Consider the following 25,181-nt stretch of genomic DNA (forward strand, 5'->3'; position numbering starts at 1 on the left):
GAAAGAAAGAAAGAAAGAAAGAAAGAAAGAAAGAAAGAAAGAAAGAAAAAGAAAGAAAGAAAGAAAGGATGCCATGATAACAGGGATAGAGATAGAATATTTCTCGATGCCAAGCCTGGCTCTGAGCTCTTTAGGAACTCATTCATCCTCATGACAATCACATCATATTGCCCCCATGTTACAGATGGGGAAACTGATGCCAGAGGTAAAATGACCTGCCCAAGGTCTTACCACGACTGGGTGGCAGAGGTAGGCAGACCTTGTGCACTGGCCTGGGGAGAGGGGAAGAGTATTTGGGGTCCAGCTGAGGCAGAGGAGTGGCTGGAGCCCCCCACTTGGTGGGCAGGGCCGTTTCCAGAGCATGGCCTGCCCGCCCTGCCTGCCTGGCTGTGTGGCTCAGCATGGCCTGCCCTCCCTGGGCTCTGAGCCTCTGCAGCCAGCCCAGGAGGTCCTCAGACTTCTTGGCTAGGCCACAGCCCTGCTGTACCTGGGTCTCTGCCAGTCCTGTTATGGTGGCTGCCCTGGGCCCTTGGGAGCAGTTAGGGGCCAGGGGTCACTCCAAGGTGCCAGCTGCCCTGGCCTTGGGGTTGGAGTGGGTGTGAGGGGCAGGCTGGGCTCTCGAGAGCTTGCTGAGGCTAGAGCTGAGTACTACACTTACCTGGACTCCTTGTTCCCCCTACAACCTTGAGACATCCTCAGCTAACAGGTAGGGAAACTGAGGCTCAGAGAGGGGCAGCCAGGAATCTGAGATGACACAGCCAGGGAGTCACAGAGCCAGCTGACTGCAAAGCCCTGCCTCCCACTTTGCAGGTGGCATGGATGACAATCACAGCTTCTACTTACCTGGTGCTTACTGAGCACAGACCTGTGCTGGGAGGCAAGTCCTGGCATGCCCATCCCAGTCCTCCAAGGGGCTGTCAGTGCCCATCTTACAGATGAGGACACCGAGGCTCAGAGAGACATGCCCGTGCCTGGCCGGGGTTCTAGCCAGCTCAGTTCCCGCCGGTCTCAGGAGCCAGTGGTTATGGGATGCCTGGGGGTGGGCATCATCCTCGTGTGGATGGGGAGGGCCATCCCGGTTGTGTTGAGGGGCCACTCCTCCGTGAGGATGACAAGAGGATGTGATTTGAAGGCTCTTCACAGTGGCCACTGTCCTAACCCCTGGACCCCTGGAGTCACCAGAGCCGGCCAAGCTGGGCGTCCACTCAGCATCTGGGGGTGGGGCTGGGCATCACGTTCTGGGCACCGTGGCTGTGGCCTCAGGGAGCCATGGGGATGGACTTCGCAGAGCCTCCCAGGGAGGCTTCCTGGATGCACGCAGGTGTTTGGGAGGGTCTGGCCGGGGTCATAATTCAAGGGGGTCTCCCAGGGCACAGATTGGAGCATGCTGTCCATCAAGATCCTAGCTGTGTGACCCTGAGTAAATCTCTTTAGCTCTCTGGGCCTCAGCTTCCACATCTGTAAAACAGATTTTCACAGGGATGCTCGGGGACCACATTTGGGAGGCCGGATGACTGGCAGTAAAGTCATGGGCTTGTTCCCCGGCTCTGCCTCTTACAGTCTGTTTGGCCTTGGGTAAGAAGCTTCGCTCTCGGAAGCTCAGTCTCCTCATCTGCCCAATGGGGATACGAGCAGACTCTTCCCTGCAGAGCTTTCTCAGGGCGCAGTGAGGCAGTCAAGGTAACGTCCCCGTGGTTGCGATCACAGCGCCTGCCGCAGGCTGTCGAGCAAGAGCCACCCCAAAGAACGCAGGAGGCCTCAGCTGCTCATCCCTGAGGTCGCTGTCGAGTGGGGCTCCAGCGCCCGGCTGCCTGCGGGGAGCGGATCACCGGCGGCTTCATCCCCGTGCACTCTTGTCTGATGAAATATAAATAGCACGCGATGTTTTCGAGCAAGGCTAGGGAAGCGTCTGTGGGTCGTCCTCCCCGCCCGGCAGAGGCTGATGAGCTGGCCTGGGGACGGGAAGGAGATGGGAGCTCCTGAATAAATCATCGTTCGAGCTGGGCTAATGCACTGGCCACGGGCAGTGTGTGCAATTAGCGCATTAATTGTCCAGAGAGGATGACTTTGTGAGGGTGTGGCCGAGTCCACCGGTTTGCAGAGTGCCTGATGTCTGGGGTGCCTGCCTTGGAAGCTCCATGACTCTGGGAAAGGACCCCAAGCCCAAGGACTCAGCCAGCTGGGCCTGACGTGGGGCCTCACACTCTGCACCGCCCCCTCCAGCTCCCCCAGCAGCCCTCAGCTGGGGCTGACACAGCGCGCAGCAAGGATTAGCAGGTGGACCAGGAGCAGAGCCTTGGGGCTGAGACTCGCCCCCTCCCCCACCCCTCCCTTCCCCTTTTCTTCTTTCAGCCTCTTTATGCTCCGTGGTTTTGTTTTGTTTTTTGCCTTTGAACCAAGGCTGTCCCAGACTTAGCCACTCCTGCCCCGTTGCCAAGGTGACCAGTCCATTCCTGCCACCCTGCGGCCACTGCCAGGACTGGGCGAGGCACATAGCCCTGGACATGTGTGCGTGTCCGTGCCTGTGTACATATGTGTACGCAGACTCACGGGGACCCCAGGGTGTACCGCCCCACGCGAATGTGGGCATGGATTCATCATTTGGGGAAGGACGCAGGCCGAGCGTGTGCATGCTGGGGGCACCCACAGGTGGACGGTACACACCCATGCGTGCCCACGCAGGAGCTCCCCGGTGGCACCCCACACTTCTCTGGCACCGAGGCCCTGCCCAGCACCTCCTCTGGCCACTGGAGCCTCCTGCATGTGCCACTGAGGGAATGAGCGTGTCCTCCCCTGCCTGGCAGTCCCTGTGGCTGGTGACGTCCTGACACCAGGCCAGACCTCTACGGCCCCCACTGTCCACAGCATGCGGGGCCATCCCTCCAAGGGACTTCCTTGCTGGGAATAACTCTGGGGCGCATTCTATGCCCAGGAGGCCAGAGCCCAGGGATTCTCAGCAGTGACCTGCCCGTCTGTGCAACTGTTTTTGGCTGCTGTCCTGTCCCCATCTCATGTCCGCCCTCCCTTCCCGATGCTTCCTGGTGTTACCTCCCAAGTAAGCTCCCTCCTCCCAAATCCTTGACTGAAGATCTGTTTCTGGGGAAAGGACTATAGTAGCACACGCCCTTGCCCCAGGCTGTGTATCCGTGTACACCTGAGACATGTTGCCTGCAGCGCCGTGGTGGCGAAAGCGGGCATGTGCTGCATGTATTGTGTACTGTGTGGAGTGCTGGACCCGTTCTGGGCCCTGTGCACAGACGAACATCTGCTGGGCCAGGGAGGCAGTATGATTAGGCCCATTCCAAAGATGTGGAAACTGAGGCCAGGATGAATCCATAAAGTTGTGCCTTAGGGGTGGAGGAGGGGCAGGAGCTGAGATCCACCCTAGGAAGCAAGAATTTGTGCCGCCCCATAGGAGGCTGGAGGTGGCAGGGGACACATTCATCTTCAGCCCCCACGGAGCACAGCTGGTAGCCCCCCCCACCTGCTTCTAGCCCTGCACCCCAAAGCCTGGGTGTATGAGCCCTTTCCAGGACACCTGGCCTCCATATGCTGCACGACCGTGTGGCCCTGTGGCTCTGGGTTCCCTCTCTGAGCCTATTGCTTCCTCTTCGGGCAAGGAGAGTCCCCGGCCATGTCTCTTGGGGTTGTCAAGAGATGCACAAACTAGGTCCTTTCTTCCTGCTTGCTTCTTCCTGCTCCAGGCATGAGAAAGCGTTTCCTGGCCATCTCAGTGGCCACCCACCTGCTTTCTGAGCAGACATTGCTGGTCACACCTCTGCTCTGGGACAAATGTCCCGCTAGATCCCCGCTCAGAAAGACCGTAGGTCCAGGTGGACTCAGCACAGCAGGGGTCAAACAGGAGCCAGACACCAGGGCCCCACAGCCCCCGCCTCCTCACAGCACCAATTAGCTGCCACCAGAGGTATGGGAGAGAGGCAGGCAAGAGCCACATAGTCAGGGAAGGCTTCCTGGAGGAGGTGGTCCAAGCCAGGCCTGGAGACGCTGTGGTGTCTCCTAGAGACACCAGAGCCAGCATGGGAGGTCAAGTCCCAGGTCTCCGTTTCCACAGCCTGGAAGCCCTGAATTTCTATCCTGGCCCTGCCATGGACTGGCTGCGTGTCCCTGGTTACGGCACTCACCCTCTCCGAGCCCCAGTTTCTCGCCTCTATCAAAAGAAACCAGTGTGAATGGAAGTGGCATGTGTCACAGTGACGGGTGTTCCTGACGCATAGCAGTTGCGCAGTCCCAGTTTACTGGGGTTGGAAAGCGTGTGTGGCAGTAAGAGGGCCGTGCAAGGCGGTGTGGGGTCAGAACGGCCTCCGCGGGGCCCCGCTCGCCACCATCTAGCTGTGGGATGCCTGAGTCTCCTCGCTGTGAAATCAGGCCATGTAGAGCCACCTGCCACCCGGGACTAAGGGCGTGCAGGAAAATGTGCAGCTATTGCTGTCCAGACCCTTTCCTGTCTGTGGACGTGAAGGGCTCCCCACCCTACTGGGTGGGCTGCACGGGCGGAGGCGACCTGGGGGTGGGCAGCAAGCTCCTGGCCTCTGAGCGGCCTGCTGCCGCCCTGTCCCCTCTCAGAGCTCATTTCCCTCCCCTCCCTCCTCTCTCCTCACACTCTGCCTTGTGTCCGGGGCCCAGGGTCCTGCTCCTCTTCCAGCCCTGCGGCCCCCCGGCTGGCCTCGAGTCCCTCCTCCCGGTGGTCACACAGCCACGCCTACAGCCGGCATCTCCTGCACTTCCCCGGTTTCCCCTGGAATGCCTGTCTCCCGCCATGTGTGAGGAGCCGGGTGCAGGGCTGACCACCCTCTTTGCGCTGTACCCCACACAGAGCCTGGAACAGGTTTGGTGCTCAGGGAAGACTTGTTTGCGTAATGAACGGGGAATGAACAGGTGGCTGGATGGGTGGGCGAGGGGCCAGGCTGCTCTGCCCTTTCCTGGCCAGATGCCCAGCCCTTCTGCCTCCTCTGACCCAGCGTGCTGAGCCGTTCGTGTGCTGGGGATGCCTTTGACATCCTCTTTCTCAGAATAACACGTATGAATGCAAGAGAGAACCCGTATGGGGCTACAGAGAAAACCAGAAGTAAGTGTCGCAATACTTATCAGAGCGTTATTTTAAAACGTGTGATCTAGTAATTAGCATGCTGTTGCCTGTGAGCGCCTTAACTAGGGAGACCTGGTGGCAGCCGTCCTGCCGACTTCTTGGGAGCAGAGAGGAGAGCCAGGCAGCTCCAGGCGTCTGCATTGCTCTAGGGCCTGGGGGAGCTCGGGAGCTCTGGCGTACATTTCGCAGAGAGGTTGAAGACGGGGAAGTTGATGATTTTCCCCGCATCAGGTTCACAGAGCCCTGGCATCTGTCCTTGGGCCCTGCGGCAGGACCTCCCGGACCCTGCTCCATTGTCTCGGGGACTGCAAAGTCTGCCCCTGCTTTGCCCGCCCCCTTGCCTCGCCCCCAGTCTCCTGGGGCAGCCTTCCTGGGGGTCTGGGGACGAAGGCAGGCATCCTGACCGTGAAATTGTGGGCGAAATGCCCTAGCCAGTCATTGTGAGTCCCCTAGCGAGGTCATAGAGCAGGGAGACTCCCCCATCACCCCCAGGCTCAGCTGGAAGCCTCCTGCTGGCCTGGCAGAAAGCTGGCATTTCCTGCCCCGTGGGCCGAGCTCAGAGCTCAGCAGGGGTCAGAGAGTGACAGCCATGCTTCCTCCCTGCAGGGGCCGCCCTGCTGTGAGCAGTCAATAAGGGAGTAAGGTGGAGCCACCCTGTTCCCAAGCCATGGGGCCTCTCATTTGACACATGGGGAAACTGAGGCCCAGAGGAGACAGAGACAGGGGCCGTCTCATGGTGAGCTGAAGCTGGAGTGGTCTTGGGTGGGCTACAGTGCTGCCTGCCGTCTTGTGATGCAGACTTTAAGGGCTCTGGAGCCCTGGGCCACAAGGGACAGAATCCTACTCCCCAATCCCTTAGCTTTCCCCAGGAAACTGGTCCTGTGCTGAGGCCACTTAACGCAGTCAGACCCGTGTTTTACCCTCAGGGGACCCCTGGCCTGGTGGACGGACTCAGACAGACGGACTGCACCCAGTGTGGCCTGGTTCAGGACAGAGGGAAGCATAAGAGATGGGGCTTGGAAATGGGTGTTGAAGGATGCATAGGAGTTTGAGGGAGAATGGGGAAGGGAGAGCCTTGGGTAGTGTCTGTCATATGGTAAGGCAAGGGGTGGGAAGCCTTTCCTCTGACTGCCGGTGATGAAGAGGAGGCTGTTGTGCGTCCTGGAGCTCCATCCCCACCGCTCTCCCCTGGCCCAGCCTCAAGGCCTTCACGGCTGCACTCCCCCTTCATGGAGTACCCTCTTCCCTCGGTCTCCTCCCCAGCTCTTGATGAGATGTCGCCTCCTCAGCGTCTTCCCTGACCTCTGGAATAGTCTGCACCCGTCTCTGGATTCACTCAAGTTTTTTTGTTTTTTTCCCGGCATGTTTTTTTTGGTCTGTCTTGCCCAGCACCCCGTGGCCCCCAAGCACGATGTCAGCGCATAGCAGAGGCTGGGCAGACGTCGCTGATGAGTGAGTCGATGCCGAGCATGACTCTGGCGGCAGGGCCAGGCCACAGCACGCTCACGGATCTGAGCTGTAAATGGGGCCTGGGGCAGAGCGATCGGCCTTCTGGAAAGAACCTACCCTCTTTTCCCGGACTCCACGTCTCCGAGGTCAGCCTCCTGCCCATGCTAAGGTGAACCCCAGAGCCCTTAGAGTCTGTCAGGCCCTCCCAGGGAACCTTCTATACCTGAAATAAGGCCAGATTGACAAAATAGGGAACCAGAAAAAAGGAAGCTAAGAACACAACCGTCACGTGCTCTCCTACAGAGAGCAGTCAGTTACCGGGAGGGGAGCGGGGCTGAGGCCCTAATCCTGGCTGGCCCTTTGTGAAGAAATAAATGCAGCCCCCAAGCTGGGGCCTTCCTTGCTAGGAGGGCTCACTGGGGGGCTGGTGGCTGGAGTACAGAGGGACTGAGGCAGAGCACCTGGATGCTAGGTCCTGCTCTCGGTCAGACTGGTGACCTTGGGCATGGCTCCTCTCTGTAACTCATTTCTTCCTCTCAAAGAAGCTTGGGCCACTCCACCTGGGACTTCTCTGATGCAGCGAGCAGAAACCAGGTACTGGGTCCTAGGAGCTCAAGAAACATGCTAGGAGCACTCACAGAGGAGCAAGGGACTTGGAGAAATCTTGGAAGGCTTCATGGAGGAGGCATCCTTTGAACCTGAAGGAGGCATTGTGTTCCGAGAGGCAGACAAAGGCATTCCATGGTGAGGGACCAGCTCAGGCTGAGGCTCTGAGGTGTGGGACATTCCAGAGACATTGGGAGCCCAACCCTAGTTCTCTGCTCACTCCGACTGTGTCCTTTTTTCTTATTGATTTATAAGAACTCTTTATATATTAAGCACATGGATCCTTTTTAATAACAAACACTTATTTATCTTTTGTTTCACTTATGGGTTTTGACGACATCATACGTATTTTTATATCGGCAAATGTTCCAGCCTTTCCTTTGGTGGTCTTTCTGGTCCCAGGCTGCCTCTTGTGTCCTTAACCTTGGGTCCTTGCTCTCCTGTGCATAAGCCGGTTGCTCAGGACATGTATGAGACCCACATTAAGTGGAAGCTGGAAAATTTACAGCTGTGTAAAAACCAGAAGCGATGTGCCTTTGCTGACTTGTGCCTCCCTGGGGGGTTCCTGCCCATCATTCCTTTTTGCCTGGAGTGGTGTCCAGCTGAGGCCCTAAAGGGGCCTGTGACTCTGCAGGGTGAGGCAGGGGCTCATAGCTGTGTTGAGGGGGAGGGTGGGGACAGGGAGTTCCCAGCTGGCTGGCCAGTCTCCATGTATTCACTCATGGAAACCCCATCGCAACCCCATGAGACAGGTGCTATGATTAGTTCCATTTTACAGGTGAGAAGACTGCAGTTCAGAGAGGTTATGTGGCTTGTCCAAGGCCACACAGGAAGCGATGGAGACAGGATTTGAATTCAGGCCTTGCTGCCCCAGAACTCTTCCAGTTTCAAGCTCTCTTATGGCCCTTGGGCTCCCCATTGCCTTTGGGATCAAGTCCAGGCTTATTAACGTGACATCTGAGGCCTACTGGGGCCACTGTTTCTTCATCTGCCAAGGTGCCGCCTTGGGCTCTGGACGTGCACATGCTCCCCTGCCCTGATATGATGGTGCCAAGGCTGTGCCCCTCTCTTCACAGCCTCCCCGCAAACCCCAAATGGTTTAGATCCTGCAAGGGAGGGCTGGCAGGGCTTCTGCGGAGCAGCCGGGTCCACCCCTGGTTTGCAGTCAGGGTGGGCCTTGCCCAAGGCCCAGTGCCTGGGAAGTGGAGCTGGAATCTGCACCCAGACTACGGGACTCTCGTGCTCCCCACGACGCCCCGGGGTGACCTGAGCTGCTCTTGGCTGTGTCACTGTGCTACGGTCGGTCGGCTGGTCGCAGGGAGGATTCTCTCCCCTCTGGGATCGCTGCCTCCTGCTGGCAGATACCCCTCTAGGAAGCACGCCTCCCGCCACTGGGTTACACGCCTGCCCTGGGCTCCCCAGGGCCCGGTGAGTTGTGACTGCTGACTTCTCACCGTCTGCCCCGAAAGGCAGGGTTCCCCATGAAGGAAGGCGCCCAGTGCTTCCCCTTCGAGTCCTTGGTGCCCAGCAGGGACTTAAAGAGGGAGACCCAGAGAGGGGCGGAGCCCTGCCCCAGGTCACACAGCAAGGTGGGGAAGAACCAGGAGCCCCAGGAGGGCCCCAAGACCCTCCAGGTCCCCCCTTCCTGGGACTTCATGGAGCCCAGGGAAGGGGCAGTGTCTGCGACGGTCACCCCAGCAGAGGGCGCTGCTGAAGGGCCTCTGTTCTCTGCTTCTCCCAGGGGCCTGGGGCCAAGGACACCCTCTCCCGCCTGCTCCCGCCCTCTGTGAAGGGTGTTCTCAAGATAAAAATACCGTCAGAAACATCCGCTGCCGTCGGTGTGAGCGCTGTCCACCCTCCGGGGCCGGAACCTTCTGACCTGGCCTCACCTCGGGCTCGAGGGTGGACGTCGGCCTTTTCTGGCCACTTGGTGCAGCCTCTTCTTGGGGTTGACATGTCCTGCCCCCATTTCCACGCCACAGAATGTGAGGGGCCCATGGGGTCAGGGTCACTCCAGGTTCCTGCGGCCACCACTTTCTGAGCACCCTCTGTGGGCCGGGCCTGGAGCAGCGAGGCTGGCCCTGCTCTGGGGGCTGATGTGTCTTGTGGTTCCTCGCGGGCCAGGGGGCTTCTGAGGACATACGGCAGCCACAGGGAGCCTCGGGCACAGCCAGCTTTCCGTCCTGTTGGGAAGGCTGTTTCTGCTCTCGTGCCTGAGTGGCGTCGGGAACGCCGGTCTCAGTGAGTGCCAGCAGGACCCGCACTGCTGCGCCGCCTCCGTGGGCAGACACCGAGGCCAGGGCGGGCCTCACCCTCACGACAGTCTCCTGAGGTGCGTGGGGTCTCCTCGTTTTGCAGATGGGGAGTCTCAGGTCTCAGTGGACTGGGCGGCTGCCAGGCCCCTCCAGGGAGGGTGACAGCTGCCACCTCTCAGAGACCTGCTGGTGCCAGGCCCAGTGCCCGGCCTGCACCTTCATCACCAGCTTCTGTCTCATCGTCTGGGAGGCCTGGCAGGTGTTGCCAGCCTCGTGTTTCAGGGGAAGCTGAGCCTCAGGAAGGGGAAGTGCCTGCCCTGTCCCGTGGGTGGTTTCGGCCCCAGCCCCAGCCCAGGCCTTGCCCTCCCCTGCAGGAGGCTGTGGACCAACCTGGCCTGTTGGCCCTCAGTCCTGGTTGTGGGGAAGCACCGCTCCCACATCCCACCTCCCCACCCAGGACTGTGACCGTGACCCCGGAAAACATTTGTGGGACTTGGCAGGGTGAGCTCACGTGGTGGCTGCCGTGGCCCCTGCAGGTGGTGGGAGCGCTGGCCAGGGCATCCGGAAGGCTGGCTCCTGTTTGCAGAGTCCTCATTCACCCTGTGACTTCGGCAAGTCGCTTCTCTGCTCCACGTCTCAGTACCCCATGTGTCAAGTGGAGCTAATTTTGCCTTCTTCCTAGATAAGAACACATCCAGCTGGATTTGTGGTCTGGGAATGCCCCTTCCAGGTAGTAGGGAGTGAGGGACGAGGTTGGGAGAGCCTAGGGCAGGCCAGGTGACCAGCAGGAGGTGGGGAGACGCTGCCGCCCACGCTTCTGGCCCCCACCCCTGCTTGGCTCCCCGTGGCCCTGTGGCAATATCCCACCTCCACTGCTCAGAGTTCCAGCTCCAGGTGACTGGGGCAGGTGACTTAGTTTCTCTCAGCCTCAGTTTCCCTGTCTGTCTAGAGGGGAGAATCGTCCCTCTTCCAAGGCAGGGCTGTGAGCGTCGGGATGACTAGCCAGCTGCTGAGTTTGCAGGGTCCGGCACAGTGTGGGCCCACTTGGGGAAGGGCACGGACCCAAGTCCCTGCCGTGGAGGTTCCCAGCTGTGTGACATTGGCTTGTGACGGAACCTCTCTGAACCTCTATGTCTCCATCAGTTTTTAGAGTGGAATGGTGAGAAGCAAAGTGCGGGCCTGTGGCATCTGCTTTCAGCATGAGGGATAGGGAAGAAGGGGCTGGGGACCAGGGGACTTGGAGGTGAAGAGGGACTGAAGGGCTACTAGAGACCAGGTCCCCTTTCAGAGCAAGCTGAGAGAGGGGAAGTGACTCACCCAAGGTCACACAGCTTATGAGGGGCAGAGCTGGGATTTGAATCCAAGTCTGTGTGCCTTTAAACCTCTGTCACCTGTCCCAGGAGCCCATGAGGTGCAGGTGACTCACCAACAGTTTCCTTAATCCCAGCCAGAAAAACCAGTGTGACAATCCTGCCTTGGCTGTAACCTTGGAAAGGGCAGGCCCCATGAACTCCCTAGCTGGGAGGTGGGGAGGCCAGAAGCAGGTCAGGAGACTCACCTCTGGGTATCCCCAGAGCCCCTTCCCACCCCACACTCCTCTGATTCTCATGGCACACTGGACAGGAAGGCAGGGGTCCCCTTTGACAGGTGTGGAAATTGCATCTTGGGAATTGCAGGGACCAGGTAGGATGTGTGTGTGCCCAAGGCAAGTCTCTGGCAAATTACTGATGTGTGCCCATCCATGTAGTTAGCCATGCGCCCACCCGCTCATCCATCAAGTCATCTATCCCACTCGCCCAAACACCGTATCCACCCATCTGCCCACTCATCACCCATCCTCACACCCATCCACCCACCTGTCTACCCATTCATCCATCCCTCTATTCATTCATTTATCCATCCACCCATCCACTCATTCATTCACCCATCTACCTATCCAACCATCCATCCATCCACCCAACCATCCATCCATCTACCCACCCATCACCCATCCATCCATCCGTCCATCCATCCATCCATCCATTCACCCATCTATCTATACATATACTCACCCACCCATCCACCCACCCATCCATCCATCCACCCAACCATCCATCCATCCATCCACCCACTTACCCACCCACTCATCTATCTCTCCATTCATTTCTCCACTCACCCATACACTCATCTATCCATCCATCCATCCATCCATCCACTCACCCATCCATTCACCCATTTATCCATCCACACACCCATCCATTCACCCATCTATCTTTCCATCCACCCATCCTTCCCTCTATCCATTCATTTCTCTACCCACCCATACACACATCCACCTGTCCATCCACCCATCCACTCATCCACTTAGTCACTCACCCATCCATCACCCAACAATCCATCCATCCATCACCCATTCATGCATTAATCCATACATCCACCCACTTACCCATCTACCCAGCCATCCATCCCTCTATCCATTCATTTCTCCACCCACCCATCCACTCATTCACTCAACCATCCATCCACTCAATCATCCATCCATCCATCCATCCATCCATCCATCCATCCATCCATCCATCCATCCCATTCATCTACCCATCCATCCACCCACAATTACCATTCATCCACCCATCTACTCACAGATTACCCATCTATCCATCCATCCATCCATCCCTCCATTCCTTCATCTAGCTATCCACTCAGTCACCCACCCATCTGCCCTTCATTCATTGATCCATCTATCCATCCAGCTATCTACCTTCACAGTTATCCATCCGTCTGTTCCTCCATTCATCCCTCCCTCCCTTAATCCATCCATTCTTCTATCCATTCATCCACTCATCCATTCACCCATTCACCCACTCATCCATTCTCTCATCCAACCAGACATCCACCCTCACACCCAGCCACTCATTCACACATCCATCCACTCACCCACCCATGTATTCATTCGTTCATCCATGTATTCATCCACCTACCCATTCATCCCTGCATCCATTTATCCACCCACCCATCCATCATTCATCCTTCCATCCACCCACCCATTCATTCATCCACCCACCCATTCATTCATCCACCCACCCAGTTATTCACAACTGACTCCAGGGTTGGTGTTGGGAAGCCTCTGCAGGTGGTGGCTAGGAGTACAGGCTGAGGGCTTGAATTCCCTTGTGATTGTAGGAGAATTACATTACCCACTTCTCTGGAAGAGTCCCAACCTTGTGGGATTGTGAGGATTATGTGAGATGATGTATGTAAAATGCCTGCTATAGTGTCTGGCATACTGTAGGCACTCACTAATTGTCAGCTGTTATTTTTCCCTGACACCCCATCTTGCTCTGCCCTTCTCTGATTCTGGATGGTTGCTATGCTGTGAAGGTGTGGGGTCTCAAAGGTGCAGGCCAGAGGCCCCTCCACCTCGTGGGGCCCTGGGGAAGTGAGCAGAAATGTGTGTTCATGTGGTTACATCTTACTTGTGAGCTCCTCTGAGAAGAGCAGCACCGCCTGCAGTAACTTGGCTTTACTCTGTTAACTTTAGGGTGTTCTAGTGACTGGATCCTCTCCAGCTGGTGCCTGGAAAATGGCAGCCACTGCTAACTCAGCCTTGAAGACAGTACTTTGCCCACTCAGCACCATTACGTAGAAGGCAGAACTCAAGAGGTAAGAGAGAAGTCACTGAGGTGCTCCTGTGCATCTAGGCGTTCCTCCCACCAGACTCACCTGCACACCCGCCACCCCTCCAGCCACCATGCCATCCGTTCATCACCCACTCCCCACCCATTCATCTGCTCAGCCTTCTGTCCACCCTCCCATACCTCCACCCTCCACCCGTCCCCTCACCCATGCCATCCGTTCATCACCCACTCCCCACCCATTCATCTGCTCAGCCTTCCGTCCACCCTCCCATGCCTCCACCCTCCACCCGTCCCCTCACCCATGCCATCTGTTCATCACCCATTCCCCACCCATTCATCTGCTCAGCCCTCCACCCACCCACCCTTCCACCCGCCAAGCCAGTCCCTCTATCTGGTCACCCCTGTTGTCCACTCACCCATCTGTCAACCCGATTTATCCACCCACCTGCCGGGCCACCCACCTGTTGATTCAGCCACCCTTCCACCCATCTCCTCATCCATCCCATTCAGCTGCTTAGTCCTTCATCCTTCATCTGGCTAGGGGGCATTTGCTGGGTGCCCCTCTTTACTAGGACCTGCATCAGCCTCTCTGGACCTCTGAGCTTAGTCAGAGGTGGCACTTGGGCAAGATCAACTCTCACACAACATGGGAAGTAGCTTCTGGCCTGAACAGGAAAAGCCCAGTTATATAGGATCATAAAGGGTTTCATGGAGGAGGAAGGGGAGGAGGAGGAGGGGAAGAAGGAGAAGGAGGAAGGGAGGGAGGAGAAGGGGGAGGAGGTACAGGGGGAGGAGAGGGAAGGGGAGGAGGGGGAGGAGAAGCGGGGAGGGGAAGGGACGGAAGAGAGGAGGAGAAGGGGGAGGAGGAGACTTGGTGTTGTGGGCATCCGGGAAGGGGGGCCAGGGTTCAGGAGCCTTTGATGTGGGGAGGCCACCGGAGACCCTGTGAGGAAGACCCAGGAGACAAAGGTTCCAGTGCGAGTGGTTTCCTGGGAAGAGATCCCAGGAAGTCAGGAAATGAGGTGAGAAAGAGAAGGAAGTAATAAAGGGCGTGCCATAGATACAGTTACTGCTGGGGCGCTGGCACCCACTCCGGCTGGGGAGGCCAGGGAGGTGGCACCCACGCTTGGCCACCCCTCCCAGGGGCAGCTTTCTGGGGCCCAGTCACCTGCTCCCGTCTGTCACTGATCGAAAACTGACCTGGCAGCATCAGCCCCCCTGCCCTCTGAGTGGCAGAGCGTGCCCATGGCTAGAGAGAGCTTCTTGGCAGAAAGACACTGTGGTTGGTGTAGGAATTGAGACAGGTGGGCCTGAGGCGGATACGAGTGGGGCACCCACCACCCATGCCCGGCACACAAGGACACGTTGCTGCTGCGTCTCTCCTCGGGCCTAGCCTAAATTTGGCATAGGCAGTTGGCATGGCATTGGACCGAGATGTTTGCGGGCCATGGATGAGCTTGGTGGGCAGAGGCCAGCTGAGCCTCTGGTGGGGAAGTTTGGCCTGGAAAGGGGATGGGCACAAAAGGTCATCATCTTTTCAGATTATGAGACCTAGGAATGCTGCCCCCCACTCTCCCCCTCCACATCAGCCTGGGCTTTCCCTAGTCCAGCCAAGCTCCCTCACTGCCACCAGGGTGCCCAGCACATCCTTGCCTCCCACTCTTGGCTCTGGCATTGCCCCCCGGGAGTGCCCCTCCTGGCTGCCCATGCCCAGCCTGGCCTTGATGTGGTCCTACACCCTGGGCAGGGCCTGGCCCTGCCTCTCATGCCCTATGTGTTGGAGCAAAGGCACTGGCCCAGAGCCTCAGTCTCCCCATCTGCAAAGGAAGGGCTGGGCTTTCCTGGCCCCTGTGCTGCATCTGTTGAATGCTGACTGGATTAGGGAAGAGTCCAAGCTGTCCTGGACGCAGTGGGTGAAGCCCTGTGGCTGAGGAGTGGTGCTTGGCTGGGTGAGGCTGGAGCAGGTGCCTTGGGCGGCGGGAGTTGGGGGCAGGGTGCTGGGGGCATGACGTGCAGCAGTCTTCCCTGCACTGAGTGATCATGGAGGGGTCTTCCAATGGCGCAGCTTGATCACGAGGTAGAGTGCCCCTTCTCCAAATGAGGCTGAATGGCTGTGGGCTGGAGTGGCGGTGAGGGCCCTTGAACCTGTGCTTCGGAGCGCTGGTTTGCGGCAGCCTCCGTCTCATCCCTGCCGGGATTGCAGAGGCTTGCAACCAAAAGGATTGCAGTGCCACGCACACAGTCAGGCCTCGAGTCTTGGGGTTGCGGGGCACTGGTTTTGCCCTCAAAGCCCAGCCTGGAAGCTTCACTCCTGAAAGGCTGTGTGACCCTCACAGTGACTCAATCTTTCTGAGCTTCCGTTTGCTCGTCTGGAAAATGGGGATGATGGTCACAGTGTGATGGCAGGGATGAAATGAGTCCGTTTATTAAAGCTCTTAGAAGAGCACCTGGCAGGTAGTTAGCACTTGGCAGATACTGAGCGCTGTGCTCGTGTCTCGGGAGGTGCCCAGCTGGACAGTCTCTGCGTGGCGGCTGGGGGCGTTGGCACCTCCCACTCTGAGTCCCTGTGTCAGCCTGGGTGGTGCAGGCCCCTGCACTCTCCCTTCCTGTTGGTGCTTTCTTGGTGTCTGGGAATGTGGGTCCAGGCCTTGCCCTGGACTCCTCCCGGATGTCACAGAAACCCGAGAAGCCCAGGGCCTCAGGGCAGTGGGCATGGGGCGTCCAGCTTTATCCGGAAGCACCTCCCAGTGACTCCTGGACCCCACCCTTAGGACATGTGGCAGCTGCCATCTGGCATCCTCTCTAAAAGCTCCCAGCCCAGGCCCTGGTCTGTTCTTCAAGTGGCCTGGTCTCCGGGAGGCTGTGTCTGTAGGCACTGTGGCCAGCAGGAAGGCAAGCCGAGCTGGGACCAGCTTTGCCATCTCCGGGGTCTGCCGGGTCTGCGCTGTCTCCCCACTGCCTGCTCTCTGCCTGCTGGGCTTGATTCACCGCCCCTTGGTGTTGAAACTGCCTTGTCTAGCTCAGGTAGTGTACCCCAGCGCCCCTCTCCCATTCCCCTCCCGGCGACCGTGGGCCCCTGGTGGGCCAACCTGGGCGTCTGCGGAAGACTGTCCTAATTTTAGTAGTGAGCGCCTCGTTCTGGCCCTTGAATTGCTTTGTGGCCCGGGACAAGTCTCCTTTTCTCTTTTGGACTTGGTTCTCCCATCTGTGAAATGGGGAGCTGGCCTCTGCTAAGGCCTCTTCCAGCAAAACAAATTCTCTGAGATGTCGTGTCTTGTCCGATTTCACTGTATGCACCCCACTGAGCAAGAGCCAGAAGGGCCTGTGTGTCCCTGGTGGAGGATATTGTCCCATGTTTCTTAAATTGCATCCTTAAAGGCCGCATGGTTGCGTAATTTCTTGCCACACCTGTGTTTATGCGGGAGTGTTCTTGGGACATTGTTTTGCTTGTGGTGCTGGGGTTTCTATGCCAGGGTCCCCTTCTGGGTCTGTCTTTGTGGTGCTGTATTCACCAAGTGCCCAGTGAGGGGGCTCCCAGCGCCCCGGGGAGGGGCTCTCCCTCACACACACAGGCACACACAGCAGAGCAGGGCCGTGAGAGGCTCAGGACTGACACTCTAGGCTCCAACTCTGTCTCTTCCTGGGACAGGTGACTTTGATCCAAGTCAATTTTGGGCTTTGAGAAATTAAGGAGTGGGGCGTGAACTTGACCTTGTTGATGAGTGTCAACAGAAGTGGGGTTTCCAAGCCTGTATGACACCGTCTGGGCAGGTCCTGGGTGCCCAGCCCTGGTATAGATGCCAGGAGTCGTGGCAGCACCCTCACCAGCCTGGTAGCTGGCCAGTTTCGAGGCCGCCTGCTGCTTGGAGCATGTGCGGACCGAGCTCTCCGGCCTTTGATTCTTGTGATTCTGTTCCTTGCAGGCCTCGAGCTGCTCAGAGCACGGGCTGGAGCAGCCATGACTCGCTGGACATCCCTCAAGGCCCTGGGGCCACACAAATCCAGCCCCTGCCAGCTGGTGGCCTCACGCCGGCGTCTGAGTGCCCCGGCCCTGGCTGCCTCCCTCTGGAGGGTCCAGGAATCTGGGGCTGAGCCCCCTTCCCAGCACAGCGTCACAGGTGCTCCCTGCCGCCGGCTCCCTACTTCCTGGCCCAGGCAGAAGCAGTGTCCGCCATTCCAGCCCTGGGTCCCAGCTCCTCAGAATCATGGTGAGGCGGTCGGCCGCAGCGGCGTTGGGGCAGGACGGCAGGGTGAGGAAAGGCGTCCCCTGCAGAGCCTGGGGGCCCATGGTGGGAGACTGTGCTGGAGGTGGTTTAAATCTCAGCTCTCCTGCTTTGTGGCTGTGTGGCCTGGGGGGAGTCACTTAACCTCTCTGAACCTAGATGGTGGGTGCACCCCTGTGTTGTTGAGAGAATGAACTGGGAGCAGCTGCTAATGGGTCTGCCCCACGAGGCGCCAGGGACCCTGCCTGCTCTCCCTGGGTCTCTCTTAGGCGGCAGTTGCTGAGTGCTGCTTGGACCGCCGGCTCGGGGCCCAGTGACCGGGGCAGCGCCTGGGAGTGCTCCATAGCCTGGCTGGGCAGGTGGCTCCACCTTCACTGTCGCTCGGGTGTTTGGAGTAGAGGTCAGAGGCTGCGCCCACTCTGCAGCCCAGAATAGCGTGGACGTGGCCAGAAACCTGGTCACGCAGACCGGGGCTGAATCCTGGCACTACTGCCTCCTGCCCAGGGGACTGGGGCACGTCCACTCTGGCTTCTGAGTGTCTAGGTCCTTGTTTGTAAAGCAGGGTAGCCCACCCCTCCCTGGAGGGCCTGAGGGCTGCAGACGGCTGTGTGTGGCGCCCGGCCCGCGGTGGTCTCAGCCCCCCAGGACCTTCTCTTGGGGCCTCATTGTCTTCGTAACTGAGTAACGCAGGTGTGCCAGGGACAAAGCTCTGTGTAGCTCTGAGGTCACAGTGTGACAGGACTGGGACTTGGGGTGCAGGGTCCCCGTGGGTGGGGAGGGGTGGGCCTGTCCAGCTCCTCAGTGCGGCGCTGATGCTGGAAGGCCCAGGTCTCCCTGCTTCCAGCCTAGCCCAGCCGAGGCAGGCTGCCATCCAGATACGGCTGCGGGCCAGGCAGTGCCATACCACACGCTTGCAGATGCCTTGGCCTGGCACCGACAGGCCAGCATGGGGCCTGTAGTGGGGGCAGCGCAGCCTGTGTGTCCTCGGGGTGGGCACGTTGGCGGCTGAGAGCCGGCTTTGTTCTGGCTGGCATGGGCGCCCTGCTGTGGGGCCTGCCTTAGGGTGGCCCTGTGTGCATGAGTGTGTGGTAGGCTGGCCTTGAGCCAGGTGCTGCCTGCAGTGAGCTGAGGACAGTGCTGGGAACAGGTGACACCCCGAGCGCTGTCCAGGTGCCCGGCGATGGCCTTGAAATCTTCCTTAGAGACACGAGAGGCAGGGCTGTGGAGGGCCCTTGGCTGAGGTCAGCCAGGGAGACACCCACATTTGGGTGCCAGGTCTTGCCCTCCTTGGCACTGCCAGTGACCAAGAGGCTGCAAGCATGGCATGTGGGTGGACACTGCGGGGTGGGGCGTATGGGTGTCCGGGGGGTGGTGGAACCCAGTTTGAGGTGTTCAAAGCGGGTGGCGACAGGGGCGGCCGGCCCTGTTCTAGGCCCTGGGAGGGACAACAGGAAGCAAAATAGAAAAGGTGCTGCTGTTGAGGAGTGGGGTCTCAAGGTGGGATGGTGGGGGGCCCACTACGTTATTGTTATTGCTGGCGCCATTGTGCCCTCAGAAAGGGCAGTGCTGTGGATACGGGGGCACGGGAAGGGCAGTGCTGTGGATACGGGGGGACGGGAAGGGCAGTGCTGTGGATACGGGGGCACGGGAAGGGCAGTGCTGTGGATACGGGGGGACGGGAAGGGCAGTGCTGTGGATACGGGGGGACGGGAAGGGCAGTGCTGTGGATACGGGGGACGGGAAGGGCAGTGCTGTGGATACGGGGGGACGGGAAGGGCAGTGCTGTGGATACGGGGGGACGGGAAGGGCAGTGCTGTGGATACGGGGGGACGGGAAAGGACGGTGCTGCGGATACAGCAGGAGGGGGTTCTTCCTGGGGCACAGGGAAGCCTCTGGTCCCAAGGTGGTGAGGCATGGGCAGGATGTCTAGGGGGAGGGTGTCCAGGGTGGGTTTGAGGGGCAGTCTAGGGCCAGGGGCTGGGGCTGAAAGGGGAGTCTGTTGGAGGAGGCTGGGAGGTGAGGTTCAAGGGGTCAGGGGCTTCCCTGTGCAGGTCCTGCGTGTCCCGGTGAGACTCTGGCATTGAACAGGGGAGGGACAGGCACCGACTCAGCTTCCACAGGCTCTCCGAAGCTGCCATGGAGACTGGGGGGCCACAGGCAGAGGCAGAGAGGCTGACAAGGTATCACCCAAACTGGCTGCGGAGGCACTGGTAAGATTCAGGCCTTGAGGGTGGGAGAAGGGGTGGATTCTAAGCAGATTCTGAAGGCAGAGCCCTCTGTGTGGGAGTAAGGTGTGGAGCTGAGGGCTTTGGCTGGAGCTGCTGCAGGGACAGGGAGTGGCCCCTTGTGCTGAGAAGGCAGAGTGGGGAGTTAGCTTAGGCAAGACCAGAGCATGATTGTGGGTCAATCAGGGTAGAAGAATTCTCCCGTCGCATCTGGGGGCCTTGGGATGGGGGTGGAGCAGCCCAGAGCCACCAGCCAGACATGGTCTCCTCTCTGTTGCAGGAGCCGTCCCGCCTGGAGCCAGCCTGGGGGCAAGCCAGGGCCCCCGAGCCCCCGGGATGACCGCGGCCAGCCGGGCTAACCCCTACAGCATTGTGTCATCGGAGGAGGACGGGCTGCACCTGGTCACCATGTCGGGCGCCAATGGCTTCGGCAACGGCAAGGTGCACACGCGGCGGAGGTGCCGGAACCGCTTCGTCAAGAAGAACGGCCAGTGCAACATTGAGTTCGCCAACATGGACGAGAAGTCACAGCGCTACCTGGCCGACATGTTCACCACCTGCGTGGACATCCGCTGGCGCTACATGCTGCTCATCTTCTCGCTGGCCTTCCTCGCCTCCTGGCTGCTGTTTGGCATCATCTTCTGGGTCATCGCCGTGGCCCACGGTGACCTGGAGCCGGCCGAGGGCCGTGGCCGCACTCCCTGTGTGATGCAGGTGCACGGCTTCATGGCGGCCTTCCTCTTCTCCATCGAGACGCAGACCACCATCGGCTACGGGCTGCGCTGTGTGACGGAGGAGTGCCCGGTGGCCGTCTTCATGGTGGTGGCCCAGTCCATCGTGGGCTGCATCATCGACTCCTTCATGATCGGCGCCATCATGGCCAAGATGGCGAGGCCCAAGAAGCGGGCGCAGACGCTGCTGTTCAGCCACAACGCCGTGGTGGCCCTGCGCGACGGCAAGCTCTGCCTCATGTGGCGCGTGGGCAACCTGCGCAAGAGCCACATCGTGGAGGCCCACGTGCGCGCGCAGCTCATCAAACCGCGGGTGACCGAGGAGGGCGAGTACATCCCGCTGGACCAGATCGATATTGACGTGGGCTTCGACAAGGGCCTGGACCGCATCTTTCTGGTGTCACCCATCACCATCCTGCACGAGATTGACGAGGCCAGCCCGCTGTTCGGCATCAGCCGGCAGGACCTGGAGACGGACGACTTTGAGATCGTGGTCATCCTGGAGGGCATGGTGGAGGCCACAGCCATGACCACCCAGGCCCGCAGCTCCTATCTGGCCAATGAGATCCTGTGGGGCCACCGCTTTGAGCCTGTGCTCTTCGAGGAAAAGAACCAGTACAAGATCGACTACTCGCACTTCCACAAGACCTATGAGGTGCCCTCGACGCCCCGCTGCAGTGCTAAGGATCTGGTGGAGAACAAGTTCCTGCTGCCCAGTGCCAACTCCTTCTGCTATGAGAACGAGCTGGCCTTCCTGAGCCGCGACGAGGAGGAGGAGGCGGACGGAGACCAGGCTGGCCGAAGCCGGGACGGCCTCAGCCCCCAGGCCAGGCATGACTTCGACAGACTCCAGGCTGGCGGCGGGGCCCTGGAGCAGCGGCCCTACAGACGGGAGTCAGAGATCTGAGCCAGTCTTGGCCGACGTGCAGCATCCACCCCCCGCCGGGGAGAGGCCCCGCCGTCCCTCAGGGGCCCTGGGTTTGAGCAGAACGGGCCAGTGCCCTGGGTTGCGGACTCAGTAGCGTTTTAGTCGTTTTTTGTTTCTTTGCAACAGCCTCAGGAGGTTGGCCGGAGAGGGGCAGCCGGAGCGGCAGTCCCCGGCCTCAGAGGCTATCGCAGGCTCAGGGCAAAGAAGTGGCCTCCTAGGGGGCCAGGCCTGGGGGGCCAGGCCTCGGGGGCCAGGGTTTCTGCCTGAAGATGGAGCTGCCACCTGCGGGGAGACAGCTCAGCTCGATGGTGGGCCCAGCCTCTGCTGTCCGAGGCTGGCTGGCTGCGGTGCTCCTTGCTGGTTTTTAACTTGGGGAGAAAACACTGGGTTTCAGTTTTCTTGACCTTAGCTTGGGTGAGACTGTTTACAAAAAAAAAAATTACCATGCAATTGAAAAAAATTTTTTTAATTCATAGGGGGTAAAAAGGACACTTAGAATTCCATGGGTCGGCCAGGATGCAGCTGGCTGGAGGCTCCAGAGGGTTCCCCAAGGTGGGACCGGCCTCTCTCCGTGTGTGGGCACTGCAGCTCCCGGGCATGCAGGGTGCTCGGGGACCGCACTTCGTCGAGCTCTCCAGCCTGCTAGGCTCTGTTTGTGATAGAAAAATCAAGACCATGTTAACGATCGTAATAAAAGCTTTCTACTCTCATTGGGGTGGTGGGTGGGGCTGGGAAGAAACTGGTTTGAGCTTTTAGAGTTTGACTTTGTACCTTAGAGATGTGTCTCAGGGCCAGCATGGGACCTGCCATCGAGGGTTCCTCCCCCACCCCCCGATTTTCCTGTTTCGCTTCTCTCTCCATTTCTGCCCAGGCCTCCGCCCCTTCCACAGCGAGGGGCCGTTAGGAGCCATAGGGGCGGGATGGCTCCTTGGGAAGGGAAGTTGGGATCCCAGGCTAGGAGGAAGCCGGCAGCCCCGTCCCCACTGGGCCCACAGTGAGTCGTGCCTTAGAGACTCCGGGTTGTCCTGTTCTTACTGGGCTCGCTTGTCTACCCCCCACCCTGTCCCACTCTGCCCCCCACCCCCATACCTCCACTGCTGCCATTCCCTCCAGCCCCTCTGTCTGCCTTGTGAAGGTGGCAGGGGCCAGACCTGCCTGACATAGGACCACATTCTGTCCCTCCCTCACCTGGGACAGCACAGCAGAGTCCAGGTGGGGCATAGCCAGACCCTGGTCAGCGTTGAATGGCAGAGAAAAGATCTTAGGAAAGGAGAGGAATCGTCACCACCTCCTGCCAACTGAGATGACTGGGGAGTACCATGCTCATTCAAAGCTGCAACAGAAACCGGCCGAGGAACAGAATTCCGGCTGAGGCTTCTGGGGCCACTCCTCCACCGCCCTCCCCCAGGTCGAGGCACTGTGGCACACTCATCAGGAAGAGGTTTGGGGTTCCCTTGTTGTCACTGGCTGCTGGCTCTGCCACCTAATCTTGTTCTCGGCAGCTGGTCGGGGCGGGTCCGGGATGGACCCAGGCCCTTCCCAGGGCTGTGGGGGAAACCTGCTCTCCACTAGCCGGGCCTCTCCAGAGGCCGATGAGCAGACAGCCCGTGTCTCCTGCTCCAACTCTGCCCCTGAGACAGCTCAGAGCCAGAAGGCACCAGGGACTCTCTGGCCCAAGTGGGGAAGTTGAGGCAGAGAACAGCAAAGGGGTCATGCAGTGAGCAGTGGGGTGTGGGAGGCAGAGAAGGGCCAGGGTACCTGGGGTGGGGGTGCCTGCCTCTTCCCTCCACCTCCTCCCCTCCTTCCTGGCAGCTGAAGACTCGACCCTGAGGACTCGGGCCATGGAAATCAAGACACCCGATCCCCAAACCCTGGGTGGGCCTGACTCAGCCTCCTGCCCGGCTTCAGCCCCACCCTCATTTCTGACATAGAAGATGCAGCTGAGGCAGCTCTTTCCTCTCGGGGTCTGCCGCGGGTGCCTCAGCTGGTTCCTGCTCCCAGGCCTGGCCCCAAAGCCCGAGGGGCCTTCTCAGCCTTAGCCCTGGGTGCTGGGGTGAAGTCGGCAGGGGAGAGCTTGGCTCTCACTTCCGCCTCCCTGATGGCCATGCTGAGGGACAGTGGTGACTGGCCACTTGGTACTGGTGTAGGGGCCTGTGCCCTTCCAGGGCCGGTGAGCCAGCCTTCTACTCTCCCGACCCAGAGCTGAGTCTGGTGGCCCCAGGCCCACCCCCTGGCCCTCTCCGAGGTCTGTGCCCTCGCTGCCCGGCCCCCATCCAGCCGGAGAGCAGCCTAGCGCCTCATCTCCCACAGGCAGGCAGATGCTTGATTCTCCTGTCCTCTTTCTTCCTTCCCCTGTATTTATTTATTTACTTATTTATGGCTTGTGCTAAAGACCAAAATAGTCTCCCTCTTTAGTGCACTTGAAGTGGGAGGGCGGATGGAACGAGCCAGGAGCAAGGGAGACTTGGCCCCTGGGGAGTGTGTGTGTGAAGGCGTGTGCCCGTGTGAGCCTGCGGGCATACATGGGTGGCACACACATGCACACTCAGCTCTTCATGCGTATGACTGGGTCAGTCATACGGGTGCGTGATCTCTTCGTGTGTGTGTGCGTGCACGTGGTTATGTGTCTGTCTACCCACCAGTGTGTCTGTGCAAGTTTCCTACGAGGGGGACTGTGAGGCTGGGCACCCACCTGTCAGGTTGGGCACCGGCCACAGACACTGGCACAGTTGAACCCCCCGGTCCCCGACCCTCTGTCCTGATTACGCACGTCTGTGCCTGAGTAGAGCTCGTTTTCCTGGATAAGGTACCTGGAGGTGAGTGCGTGCATCCGGCTCGTGTGTAGGTGGCTGTGTGTGTGCCCATGTGAGCCCGTGTACCTGAGTGTGTGTGTGCAGCCCGTGCGTGCTGCTCAGAGCACGGTGGCTGCCCCCTGAGCCTCTACTGGTGCTGTGCTGCCCGGTCCCCGCCCAGAGGGTCCTGGGGGCAAGGAGGAGCCACCGTTGGGAGGCCCCTGTGCAGGGTGTCTGCCCTGCGTGAGGTCATAGAATGTCAAATTATTTTAAATGGTGAAACCGGAGAATTTCATGTTATTTTCAATACATAGCAGTATCTAAAGACGTAGGCGATGAGACTAGACCACATTAAATGCATTTTGATCTCTTTGAGGTCCCCTGTGTCGAGATGTGTTGTCTGAAGTTCCCCTGCATGGCTCCGCAGCGTGCTGGGCATTCGCCATCTTCCTCAGCCTCTGCCTTGGTGGGGGTTCCTGGGGCTTCCTCATGTGTAAGGGTGGGGCACAGTGGCAGCTGTTGGGAGAAACAGAATGCAGCCTCCTCGCAGCTTCCAGTGGTCTCCAGCAAGCACACGGGGCTTCTTCCCATGACGTCATCCCTCCCGGTGCGGCGGGGCCCAGCCTCCTGCCTTCCTTGCTGTGGCAGCGACGCCCTCCCCAGACTGGACCGACAACCCCTTTAGGGGCTGAGGAGTGTCAGAGCATGCCGGCGTCTCCACTGAGGTGACGAGAGGAGCCTGGGGTGGGGTTGGGGAACACACATGGCCCATTTCTGAGAAACCAACTTTCATCTGTACCTTGACGCTCAGCCTCATCTCCAAGGTCTTCAGCAGGGGCTTGTGGGGAGAGAATTCCTTCCCTTCCCAAACTACCTCCGTGAGTGGAGAGTTCGCCACTCCTCCGCATCAGCAAAGGACTCAGGGGACCCTCTTTCTGCAGGATTTAGATGATGATTCCGGACAACCCCGGATGAGAAGCCCCCGCCCGACTCATTCCCGGGTGATGGTGCCATGCATGGCAGGCGTGGAACAGGGGCTTGGGGGCTAGGGCCCCAAACGTCACCAAGGCTTCCCAGTGGGAGCTCCCTTGGGTTGGACCTGTGGTGACAGGGGGACCCTGGGGCTGGCTTGGTTTGGTGGGGACCTCCCCTCTGACTCTGGAGCCCTCCTGGGACCCCAGTAGCAGTATCTAAGCTAACTGGGGCCAAAACACGATGCCATCTGTCTCCACTCCACTCAAGGCCTCTGGG

At 59.4% G+C, this 25,181-nt stretch overlaps 1 protein-coding gene across 3 annotated transcripts in view; it reads left to right on the forward strand.

Moving 5' to 3' along the window:
• The window catches only part of KCNJ12 (potassium inwardly rectifying channel subfamily J member 12), a 42,864-nt gene extending 18,559 nt beyond the window's left edge, over positions 1 to 24,305 (forward strand). Inside the window, exons 1-3 of one of the 3 annotated variants that reach the window (XM_032263385.1) lie at positions 6,320 to 6,725; positions 12,935 to 13,056; positions 19,760 to 24,305. In XM_032263385.1, the coding sequence (XP_032119276.1) occupies positions 19,816 to 21,117 (1,302 nt within the window). In that variant the 5' untranslated portion in view covers positions 6,320 to 6,725; positions 12,935 to 13,056; positions 19,760 to 19,815 and the 3' untranslated portion in view covers positions 21,118 to 24,305. Of the gene's footprint in view, positions 1 to 6,319; positions 6,726 to 12,934; positions 13,057 to 19,759 lie in introns of those variants that run through there. The other 2 variants (XM_032263384.1, XM_032263386.1) reach the window with 2 other exon arrangements.
• The last annotated feature ends 876 nt before the right edge of the window (positions 24,306 to 25,181 follow it).

Source organism: Sapajus apella, unplaced genomic scaffold, assembly GCF_009761245.1.
Source record: "Sapajus apella isolate SASKATOON/1434 unplaced genomic scaffold, GSC_monkey_1.0 scaffold136, whole genome shotgun sequence".
Classification (NCBI taxonomy): Eukaryota; Metazoa; Chordata; class Mammalia; order Primates; family Cebidae; genus Sapajus; species Sapajus apella.